This window comes from Leucoraja erinacea, chromosome 5 (genome assembly GCF_028641065.1).
Source record: "Leucoraja erinacea ecotype New England chromosome 5, Leri_hhj_1, whole genome shotgun sequence".
Classification (NCBI taxonomy): Eukaryota; Metazoa; Chordata; class Chondrichthyes; order Rajiformes; family Rajidae; genus Leucoraja; species Leucoraja erinaceus.
Genome location: NC_073381.1, coordinates 45437734 through 45450097, shown reverse-complemented (window position 1 = coordinate 45450097; position 12364 = coordinate 45437734). Strand labels below are relative to the sequence as shown.

Sequence of the window (12364 nt, the reverse complement as noted above, 5' to 3'; positions counted from 1 at the left end):
CAAGACAGCTATTTAACAAAATAAGAACAAATATTATCAAAAGGCAAATATAAAACTTCCTACTTCAGTATTTAACCAAAAACAGATTATTCAATTTAAGTTGTACACACTTCTCATCACCCAAAGTGATCTTTATCTTTTGAATTCTTGGTTCCAAGTCTTTTTCAGGAGGTTCAGTACTCTGAAAAGAAAAGCTTCAAAGTGTTATTATTGTACAGTTATAATACTCTGTAGAAATTAAAATAAAATATTTGAACTCCACCAGCTTTATGAGGTTCATGAATGTTAATTAGTTTAAGAATCTAGTAGACAGAAATGCTGGAGAAACTCAGCGGGTGAGGCAGTATCTATGGAGAGAAGGGGTAGGCGAGATTTTGGGTTGAGACCCTTCTTCAGACTGAAGAATTTAGTACATCAGGTCAGCCATGTTCATTACAAAAAATACAATCGTTGGTTTTAGTTAACGTTTCACTACCCATAACATATACTGTGCTTAATGAAGTTCCACGATCCGTATTCTGACATATCATTATTGAAAACTGAAATATTGAAAAAGGGCAGATTTCCCAACATACTGTATGCTACGCAGTCAGAGGTGAGAAGGTTCTCCCACTGATGAAGTATCTCGTGCCTGATTTTTTTTTAGATGAAAATGGGTCAAATTTTATATCGGGCAGTAGGCTGTGGGCCGAGCATCAAAAATGTGTCTAGAAATGGGATTTCGTGACCCAAGTCACCAAACTACATGAAATTTTCACATATTGTGTAAACAAATATATATAAATCACCCCTGAAACTCGATATGAAGAAGACATGCATATTTTTTATTAAATTAGAGAAAAACCTGAAAATTTTCGGGTAATTTTTAATCCAATCAAATCACGTTTAACATTGATTTGTCTGCCAGTTGGCCAATCACGCGCTTTGCTTCAGGCTAGCACACAAAATGGCTAAGGGGGCTTCACAGATGCCCGTTTTACTGGAGATTCCGATTTGTTCTGTGGAATAAATGTCGTGGAAATTTGCAGCAGGTAATTGTATTTAGTGGCAAAAGCATTAAAAAGGCTGAAGAAAGTGCTGCGAAGTGGATTAAAGTGCAAGAAAGCCTTGAAAGCAAAGTCCCTGCTGAGGTCTTGGAACACAAAGATTTAGACAGCCAGGGACCAACTCTAACTAAAAGGTAAGATCTAAAGTCTGAATTTATGAAAATCTATCTGTATGGAGTTTAATTAATTTAATTGCACCATTTTATAATGTGAATAAATTCATTAATTCACTTACTTCATTCATTCACTTACTTCATTCATTCACTTACTTCATTCATTCATGAAATTGAGGGCCTAAACTATATGTATCAATAACACAGTAAATTAAACATTGTCACTAATGCCAGCCTGCTGTAGAGTAATAAGTCTTTAACAGCTAATCTCGGAGCTGCCTGCGAAAACTTACCGGGAAAAAGTGCTCCGATCACGGGACATAGGTACTCGCGGTAAAGTGAAGCCGCGGTCTCAATTAATAAGCGTCCGCTTCGCGAATGCGGAGCCGCTGATCATCTCCGCGGGCGGGCGGGGGAGGCTGTACATAGTGCCGTCTGTAGCGGTCGTTTTCAGACCCCCGACAACGGGAAAAAAACGGAGGGATATCTGACCATTTCTCACTGCAATGGAAGCCTATAAATAGCGATCGATATCCCTCCGTTTTTTGGCCCATATCCCTCTATACATGTCCTATCCATGTACCTGTTCAAATGTTTCTTAAACGTGGGCAGCACGTTCCATACACCCACCACCCTGTGTGTAAAAAATGTTCCCCTCAGGTTCCAAATATGTCTTTCCCCCCTCTCCTTAAACCTAGTTCCCAATTCCCCTACTCTGCGCAAGACTCTGCATTTACCCAATCAATTCCTCTCATGATTCTGTACATCTCTTTAAGAGGTTTCTTAACTCTTTATAACAAAAGAACATTTGCGTGGTTTGTTGCTGACGCAAAGCCACAAATACTGCAACAATTGCATATTTAAAAAGGGGATCAGTAGAGGAATGAAGAACAACTGGTGAAGGTTGAGAATATTCAGCATGTCCACAAGGATACTCTTGAACTTCAATAGATACGCCATAGAAAGTATTTGACAGGATGCATCTCAGTCTGGTATGGCAACTGCTCTGCTCTTGTCTGCCTAAACCTGCAGAGTGGTGAACACAATCCAGTCAACACTTCCTTACATCCAGTCCAACTCCATGGTGCATTGCATCAGGAAAGCTGGAGGTATTATCAGGTTTTTCTACCATCCTGGACATTCCATTTTCTGTCCTCTAATTTCCGAGAGAAGTCGCAATATATTGAAAGCCTGGATAAGTAGACTTAAGAACAGCTTCTACCCCACTGCTATTGGACTCCTGAACCAATCACCTCTTTCACAACCCCTTACTGGAGTTGCCGCAATGTATTTCTACTCTCAATTCTACACATTTGGTAATTCCATTGTTTGCACTATTTCAGATTGCATTACAATATTTGTACCATCCTGTTGTTTTGCATTCACTGCTTACCTGCAAAAAAATGCAATTCGGCACATTTGATAATCATATTCAAGCTGACTTCAGGCTTATAATTAGCTAAGGAAACTAGTTTGGTGAAAATATAAACTGCGCAAAATGTTGCAAATAAAATGGATACAAATTTTAAAAGCCAGGGTAATAAAACTTACTACATTTATGACAACCATTTCTAGAGTATTATTATTAGAGATTTCTCCATTCCAGAAATATGATCTTAAGTCAGAGGAAACACTAAACAATTGCCCCACTGTTACTGCAATCTGGGTGGCATGGGCAAGGGATATTGACTTATGTGACTGATAATGAAGAGAAAATGGATTCTTACCTGAAATTCCAAATTATTAATATTTTTTGCTGTCACTTTCTCTTCACTCCGAGTCTTCTTTTTACTTCCTTACAATAAACAAGTAAAATATATGTTTTGGGAATCTACATATCATGCACAATAGATTATGAATTCACCTACAATTGGTGGTATTAAAAATAAGAAAGGACATAAGTAAAAAGAAATGCAAATCTGAGAAATTATTAGCAAAGGAAAAATATTAATATACTGCATTGTTCTTCAAAAAACGATACCCAGTACACTAGCACATAAGCACTCTTTGGGTTACAACCAATTAAAATTTAAGCATCTGTAACAACCAGAGTTGAAGGTTAAAGAATGCCAACTTCCACCATAAGTTTACAGTACAAAGATGATATCTGACCTCCAAGTCACTGCTTAGGCTTTCACAGAGGATGGGTCTTACACCAAGCATCTGGAACTCTGGGATATTTCATCTAGCCTTCCTCCATTGCATAACACTGCCCCCCAGCAATCAGAATTTACAAGATAATGGAAAACATTAATCACTCTTCATATCTATTTCAACATAGGCAAACATTAACGACAAAATTCATCATCACTCGCAACAGGCTTTGGCTGGCTGAATAAAGATCAATTAAAGACCAAGACCTCAAATTCAATATTAAACTCATGGCATACTAAGTAGCTGTGATTCCTGCTCTCCCCAATACTTCAAAAACATGGAAAATCTTTTGTAGCAACTAAGTAGACCTAGAGAGGCAGCTCAGAAAATTCCTTAAACTCATTAGTGGAGAAGATGTACCAACATCAGTACCATCTCCCAGGCCAACATCTCCAGCAATGAAGCTCTGTGCAGGTTCATCTTTGATGGGTAGGGCATACCGAATATCTGATTCCCACAACAAGATCTTCACATTGAGCTTAGTCTCAAGAAGAGATTTCCAGAAGGAAGTGTTTTTGATCTGAAATGTAACATCCTCATGTTGATGTTGAAATTCCTGGTACCAGACTATTGATAATGGAGAAAGAGCACCAGGAAAGCATAGAGCACCACACTCTTCAACAGGAAGACAGAAAAAAAGCGCAATAAGGAAGGGGAGCAATACTCATCCACCAATCAAATACCTAATGTTCCTTGTGTTAAAGAGGGAACTGCAGATGCTGGAGAATCGAAGGTTACACAGAAAAGCTGGAGAAACTCAGCGGGTGCAGCAGCATCTATGGAGCGAAGGAAATAGGCAACGTTTCGGGCCGAAACCCTTCTTCAGACTGATCAGGGGTGGGGACAAGAAAGGGAAAAGGAGGAGTAGCCGGAAGGCTGGAGGGTGGGAGGAGACAGCAGGGGAGCTGAGGAAGGGGAGGAGACAGCAAGGACTAACAGAATTGGGAGAAGTCGATGTTCATGCCCCCGGGGTGCAGACTCCCCAAACGGAATATGAGGTGCTGTTCCTCCAATTTCCGGTGCTGCTCGCTGTGGCCATGGAGGAGACCCAGGACAGAGAGGTCGGAGACGGAGTGGGAGGGGGAGTTGAAGTGCTGAGCCACCGGGAGGTCAGCTAGGTTATTGCGGACCGAGCGGAGGTGTTCGGCGAAACGATCGCCCAACCTCCGCTTGGTCTCACCGATATAGATCTGCTGACATCTAGAGCAGCGGACGCAATAGATGAGGTTGGAAGAGATGCAGGTAAACCTCTGTCGCACCTGGAACGATTGCTTGGGTCCCTGAAAGGAGTTGAGGGGGGAGGTAAAGGGACAAGTGTTGCATCTGCTGCGGCCGGCAAGGGAAAGTGCCCGGGGAGGGGGTGGACCGAGAGGGAAGGGAAGAATTGACAAGTGAGTTATGGAGGGAGCGGTCTTTGCGGAAGGCAGATATGGGGGGAGATGGGAAGATGTGGCCAGTAGTGGGGTCACGTTGGAGGTGGCGAAACTGACGGAGGATTATTTTTTGTATGTGATGGCTGGTGGGGTGAAAGGTGAGGACTAGGGGGACTCGGCCCTTGTTGCGAGTGCGGGGATGGGGAGAGAGAGCAGTGTTGCGGGGTATGGAAGAGACCCTGGTGCGAGCCTCATTTATGGTGGAGGAGGGGAACCCCCGTTCCCTGAATAGTGAGGACATTTCAGATGTCCTGGTGTGGAACGCCTCATCCGTGGAGCAGATACGGCGTAGACGGAGGAATTGGGAGTAGGGGATGGAGTCCTTACAGGAAGCAGGGTGGGAAGAAGTGTAGTCCAGATAGCCATGGGAGTCAGTGGGTTTATAGTGTATGTCGGTTAGAAGTCTATCGCCTGCAATGGAGATAGTGAGGTCAAGGAATGGTAGGGAAGTGTCGGAGATGGTCCAGGTGTATTTCAGTGCCGGGTGGAAATTAGTGGTGAAGTGGATGAAGTCAGTCAGTTGTGTGCGGGTGCAGGAGGTGGCACCAAAGCAGTCGTCGATGTAGCGGAGGTAGAGGTTGGGGATGGGGCCCTGGTATGTATGGAACAAGGATTGTTCGACGTAACCTACAAATAGGCAGGCATAGCTGGGGCCCATGCGTGTGCCCATAGCTACGCCTTGTATTTGGAGGAAGTGGGAGGAGTCGAACTCGAAGTTATTGAGGGTAAGGACCAGCTCCGCTAGGCGGAGGAGAGTGTCAGTGGCTGGGTATGGGTTGCTTCTCTGGTCGAGGAAGAACCGGAGGGCTGTGAGACCATCGTGGTGGGGGATGGAGGTGTATAGTGATTGGACGTCCATGGTGAAGATGAGGGGGTGAGGGCCTAGAGAATTGAATGCGCGGAGACGACGGAGAGTGTCTGAGGTGTCTTGGACATAGGTAGGGAGGGATTTAACCAAGGGTGATAGGATGGAGTCAAGGTATTTGGAAATGAGTTCGGTGGGGCACGAACAGGCGGAGACAATGGGTCTTCCGGGACAATCTGGTTTGTGGATTTTAGGGAGAAGGTAAAATCGGGCTGTGCGGGGCTGGGGAACGATGAGGTTGGAGGCTCGGTCGGGTAGGGCATTGGAGTGGATGAAGTTGGTGATGGTGCTGGAGATGGTGGCCTGGTGCTCGTCAGTGGGGTCATGGTCCAGGGGTAAGTAGGAGGAGGTGTCCGATAGTTGGCGCGTGGCCTCAGCTTTGTAGAGCTTCAACTCCCCCTCCCACTCCGTCTCCGACCTCTCTGTCCTGGGTCTCCTCCATGGCCACAGCGAGCAGCACCGGAAATTGGAGGAACAGCACCTCATATTCCGTTTGGGGAGTCTGCACCCCGGGGGCATGAACATCGACTTCTCCCAATTCTGTTAGTCCTTGCTGTCTCCTCCCCTTCCTCAGCTCCCCTGCTGTCTCCTCCCACCCTCCAGCCTTCCGGCTACTCCTCCTTTTCCCTTTCTTGTCCCCACCCCTGATCAGTCTGAAGAAGGGTTTCGGCCCGAAACGTTACCTATTTCCTTCGCTCCATAGATGCTGCTGCACCCGCTGAGTTTCTCCAGCTTTTCTGTGTAACCTAATGTTCCTTGGGTGGCTGTGTCTGTGTATACCATCTGGGGTTGTTCAGGAACCTCAGAGCTCATAGATCTAACATTATACTTATTATTTCAATAACAACTACTCACAATATGAAACAAAAGTGGGTTTCCTCCCACATCCCATCGACGCGTTGGCTTTGTAGGTTAACTTGTCTCTGTAAAATTGCCCTTAATGTGTAGGGAGTGGGTGAGGAAAGTGGGATACCAGAACTTGTGTGAATGGGTGGTAGACAAAAAAGCTGGAGAAAATCAGCGAGTGAGGCAACATCTATGGAATGAAGGAATAAGCAAAGTTTCGGGCCGAGACCTTTCTTTTGACTGATGTCGGGGGTCGGGGGGGGGGGGGGGGGGTGGGGGGGGGGGCGGGACATGAAAAAGAAAGGAAGGAGCGGAGACAGTAGGCTGTGGGAGAGCTGGGAAGGGGAGGGGAAGGAGGGAGAAAGTAAAGACTACCTGAAATTGGAGAAGCCAATGTTCATACTGCTGGGGTATAAACTACCCAAGCGAAATACGAGGTGCTTTTCCTCCAATTTGCGGGTGGCCTCACTCTGGCCATGGAGGCCCAGGACAGAAAGGTCGGATTCAGAATGGGAGGGGGAGTTGAAGTGCTGAGCCATCAGATCAGGTTAGTTATTACGAACTGAGTGGAGTTGTTGTGCGAAGCGACCGCCAAGCCTGCGCTTGGTGTCACCGAGGTTGATCATAAGCTGAGTAATACAACCACATTTTTGTTTGGAAGTGGAAAGAAATAATAGAAATTGCATTCATTGCAACGTGTAAAAAGAGTTGAGATACTGTATTATAATTTAGCTGCCTGTCATTGTGGTATATATCATGTCTTGATTGGTGAGTATGTTTAGTTTGTGACTTTATTTGAACCAGAAATAATATGTCAATGCTTCATTGAGCATAATTCCGACTAGTAACTACGCACTTCGTCCAAGCACATTATCGCATGCGTCATGCAAGTCATCTTAAATGACCACCTAAACTGTCATTGCGCAACCTAAAAATCTGCCTACGTTGCCCGGCTGGCAACAGAGAAAAATAGTTAAGTGAGAGCCCTAGTCACGTGTACTGAGATACAGTGAAAAGCTTTTGTTGTTTGCTAACCAATCAGTGGAAAGATAATACATGATTATAACTGATTCATTCACACCGTACAGATATCTGATAAGGGAATAACGTTTAGTGCAAGATAAAGCGAGTAAAGTCTGATCAAAGATAGTCTAAGGATCACCAATGAGATAGACAGTAGTTTAGGACTGCTCTCCACTTGTGGTTCAATTCTATAATCATTTGGCATCAATTATGCCACTTGTGATTCAATTGGTGGCCGATTAGGAAAAGGGGAGGTGCAACGAGACCTGGATATCATGGTGCACCAGTCAATGAAAGTAGGCTGCAAGCAGTGAAGAAAGCAAATGGTAAGTTAGCATTCATAGCAAAAGAATTTGAGTATAAGAGCAGGGAGGTTCTACTGCAGTTGTACAGGGTCTTGGTGACCACAACTGTATTGCGTACAGTTTTGGTCTCCTAATCTGAGGAAAGACATTCTTGCCATAGAGGGAGTACAGAGAAGGTTCACCAGACTGATTCCTGGGATGGCAGGACTTTCATATGAAGAAAGACTAGATAGACTCGGCTTGTACTCGCTAGAATTTAGAAGATTGAGGGGGGAATCTTATAGAAACTTAAAAAATTCTTAAGGGGTTGGACAGGCTAGATGCTGGAAGATTATTCCTGATGTTAGGGAAGTCCAGAACAAGGGGTCACAGTTTGAGGATAAGAGGGAAGTCTTTTAGGACCGAGATGAGAAAATCATTTTTTACATAGAGAGTGGTGAATCTGTGGAATTCTCTGCCACAGAAGGTAGTGGAGGCCAGTTCATTGGCTATATTTAAGAGGGAGTTAGATGTGGCCCTTGTGGCTAAAGGGATCAGGGGGTATGGAGAGATGGCAGGTATGGGGTACTAAGTTGGATGATCAGCCATGATCATATTGAATGGCGGTGCAGGCTCGAAGGGCCGAATGGCCTACTCCTGCACCTATTTTCTATGTTTCCATAACAGCTGGGAAGAAACTGTCCCCGAATCTAGAGGTGTGCATTTTCATATTTCTATACCTTTTGCACGATGGGTGAGAGGAGAAGAGGGAGTGGCCAGGGTGCAACTCATCCTTGACTATGCCACTGGCCTTGCCCTGCTATTGTTTTGCATTATAACTTGCATACACCACAAAGCTAGAAGAATAGAATTCTTGAAATCTGTCAAGCACAGGCACAATTGGATAGCATGCTGTGCTATCGCATCTCAAAATAGCTTTGAGTTCATCAACAATATGTAATTTTCAAAGCATTGTATAATGTGCAGAGACTTATCTATTGTATGTCTGGCATAAAGACAAGCTTCCATCTCACAAGTGGAAACACTACTACACCTGACAATGGTTTACTACAAAAAGCATTAAAAACTAAAGACGGATAAAGTAAAACAATTGTTTTTATCTTTCATATGGTTCTAAGGTGGATATGCTGACATTGTTTTAAATGTATCCGTTTCTCAGTCGGAAAAGCAGCGTAATTTGTTCAAATCATTACAATGTTTCAAACTTTACTGTTGGGTCTTTATGTCATATAATCCTAATAAAGCTAATATCTCTAAGAAGATGACAAATTAAAAAAATCAATTTTAGGTCTAGTATTTATGAGCAGAGGATTTGACTAAGTGCTAATGTCAACCATGCAACAGAATAGCATTCACATGTTGCACCAAACTTCATGTCCAAAATTTAGTTTCAATGCTGGGTTCAAAGGTATATTCAAAGTTACTTTTCTTGAAAATGTTTAAAACTCAGTCGTTAATGAAACAACATGCATAATTATCACATTCTCAGTTTACCTTGAGCCTTTGTCTTGTGTTTAGATTTTTGGAATTTCTTGCTTGAAACCTCCACAGCAGAGCTTAGCTTGTTCTTTTGTGCCATCACAAGAAACTAAAAAAGTATTGTAAATAATAAGAATATAATTCTAAAGGGCATTAAAGTAAAATGGCCACATTTTTAGGCTTAATGAATATAAAGGGAGGGGGGGGGGGGGGGGGGGGGGGGTAGGCAGACAAGTGTTCATAGCTATGCAAAGATTTTTTACTAAAGTAGAAAGTGATACATTGTGATCTGAAACTCCTTCGTAATGGACCAGTTCTAGAAACACAAATAGAATGCGAAAGATTTTTGCTCCTTAAAATTATTAGCGTGTGAAATAATTGTTGGACGTTACAAATGAAGCCAAAACTTATCATTAAAAAAAAAAAGATTTGGCCTAATTCTGCTCCTATGTCTAACGATCTTATGATACAATAATTCTATTGAACAACATGAATAGTTTTACTTTTTACCTCTAACAGAAATTCAACTAATGTGATATTCCAGGAGAATCAAAAAAGAAACAGAACTGAACAGGCTACTTTGACCAAGCTTTTCGTTATCAGCTTCACTCTTCAAGTGGTCGTTTTTTGATTTTGTTAGATAATGTTCCTGTTAAATACATTGGGATTGTGTTCAACATACCATTTAAAGACAATTTCTTCCTTCTGTAGCTTTACTAACCAATACATTTATTGTTTTTGTTTGGGTAAACTGTCCTCTAAACACAACCATTTTCGTATTGTTTTTATTCAATTAATTTTCAATGGATTACATTTCTCTTCCTATTTGTTTGTTGCGCATAGTTTCAAAGATCTTCTCTCCCAAAAATTCTTAAGTTTCATCTTGCTCACACTTCTTTTCTGGGAGCCCTCCAATTGTTTTCCTGAGACCAGAGTGGTCACTTCTTTGCCAACAATAGAGTATTTCTTTCCTGCAATGGATTCAAAATGCAAATTGTACTGTACTAAAGAATTTGCAGTTTGTGGAACCTGAACTCTCATTGCATTGTAGCACCATTCCTGCTAATATTACTGTATAAGCAATACATATTCCAATCTTATTTTTACATTACACCACTGCAATCCTGGGCTCACATGTTTCTTCCATCCATAATGTCTTCCATCCACAATTGGCACTCCTTAAGACTTAATGCATGGCCAACCTTTTGACCACCTGCAAAACTCCATATAGTCAGCGCCTAAGGGCAGAACTCAGCTCGGGTATCTAGCACTGCAAGACAACAGCTCTACTAGTTGTGCCACTCGATCTGGATGGAGACTATCAGTTATAACAAACTGTTATAGCTTTCAGAGCAAGAGAATGGTACTTGTATTTTGTGAGCTCAAACAAATGCAGAGATTGTGAAAGAGAAATAATCAACTAATGGGTTTGACAAAATCACAAGTGACATTTCCTGAAAGAAAACGCCTTGATACAAAATAGTTCGTTGTAACGTTACTGCAGAGGAATCAGCTTGTTCTTTTCAACCTAATGTAGAAACCCATATTTAGTAACACTAAATGAGTCCATCGTCCTCGGATAATAACCATCACTTTAAAAGCTGATCCCCACATCTGGCTACAAAAATGGGTACTGGCAAGCTATTCATGCAATGTTAACGTTAAAGCACAAAACTTTTAAATATTTTCATTTTGGGGAACACTTAGCCATAACGTTAAGTAACAATTGGATAAGAGTCCTTTGGAAATTCTAATTGATTGGCCCAAGGTCGTGGACATATTGCTTGTTTTTTTTAAATACCACCCTCCAAAAACAAAGCTGCAGACAAATAGGAGCTAAAGTGATTAACGATAAACACGTCTGCCCAGCTCCTGCACAGCACCCCCCACAACACAGGAACAATGCAGATTATGGGGGGGGGAAGCAGCTGGTGACCAAAAAGACAAACTTTCAATCAAAAGGAACCAGAGCTTCGCAGTCCTAAGAGGTAATTAAAAAACAAAAACAAATTTTCGAGGCTGAAAAGCGTTTTGGTTTTTTTTAATCGCGTTTCTCTTCCACACCCAGTCCTTATCTCACACAGATCCCACACGATGGAAATAATATTTCAAAGGAGCACATATTTATTTTTTTAAAGTCCCTTCAATAAAAAATAAAATGGCGTGAACAAGGAACCCGCCTCCTCCACAATGTACAGAACTAAACGCGAGTGGCAGACGCTTCCCTGCGACCGGGGAGAACGGGGCGAGGGACCTTTAGTTTCCATTGCAGGTTTCAAAGCGTAGTTACAATTAAATAATGGGTTGAATGCCGCAGCCACAGTACCTTTCAAATCGCAAAACACTCGCTCGCTCGCTCGCTCGGCAGTGACGTCGCTGCACCAGGGGTAAGGAGTGGCTCGGCTCGGCTCGGCTCGGCACTTCCGTCCGACCGACCGTCTCTCTCTCTCTCTCACTCACTCACTCACAGCGGCAGCGAGCAAAATGCGCCTGCAGTATCGCACGCCGCACAGAGAGGGCGCACAACTCAACAATCACAACACAGGAGGGTGAATCAAGAAGAAGAGTTCATGTTTTAGAAACAGTGTGAGAGGGGAAAGAAAAAAGATGGTAGATGAGGTATGATATGTGGAAAATTAGACCATGTACTGAATAGTTTATATACATATACACAGGATATTTGTTGTATATTGTGAAGCGTAGTCATCCGAAACGTCCGTCACCCATTCCTTCTCTCCAGAGATGCTGCCTGTCCCGCTGAGTAACTCCAGCATTTTGTGTGTATCTTCGATTTAAACCAACATTTTTTAAATTATCTATTTATTTATTTATTTATTTTATTTATTCCGAACAAGTAAAGACATTAATAGTAACAAAATCGAAATTATCAAACAATTGGACATTACAAACAATATTTACAAGCAATGAAAAGAACAAAAAGCAAATTTCCAATGTCCAACTCTGTGTCTGTACAAGCTCGAAAAGGAGTGAGAAGAAGAATAACTTATTAAATCTCACCCCTTTCCCCAACACTTCTACCATATTTAAAAATCAATTAATTTATAATAATAATAATACTACCCCAGGCAATTTCCCATAA

At 42.5% G+C, this 12364-nt stretch overlaps 1 protein-coding gene across 1 annotated transcript in view; it reads right to left on the bottom strand.

The window, feature by feature from the left end:
• znf512 (zinc finger protein 512) overlaps positions 1 to 11730 on the bottom strand; it is a 38123-nt gene extending 26393 nt beyond the window's left edge. Inside the window, exons 1-4 of the mRNA XM_055635488.1 lie at positions 11591 to 11730; positions 9280 to 9373; positions 2887 to 2954; positions 111 to 181 (exon numbers count right to left, since the gene is read on the bottom strand). Coding sequence (XP_055491463.1) covers positions 111 to 181; positions 2887 to 2954; positions 9280 to 9364 — 224 coding nt within the window. The 5' untranslated portion in view covers positions 9365 to 9373; positions 11591 to 11730. The remainder of the gene's footprint in view (positions 1 to 110; positions 182 to 2886; positions 2955 to 9279; positions 9374 to 11590) is intronic.
• Between the last annotated feature and the right edge of the window lie 634 nt (positions 11731 to 12364).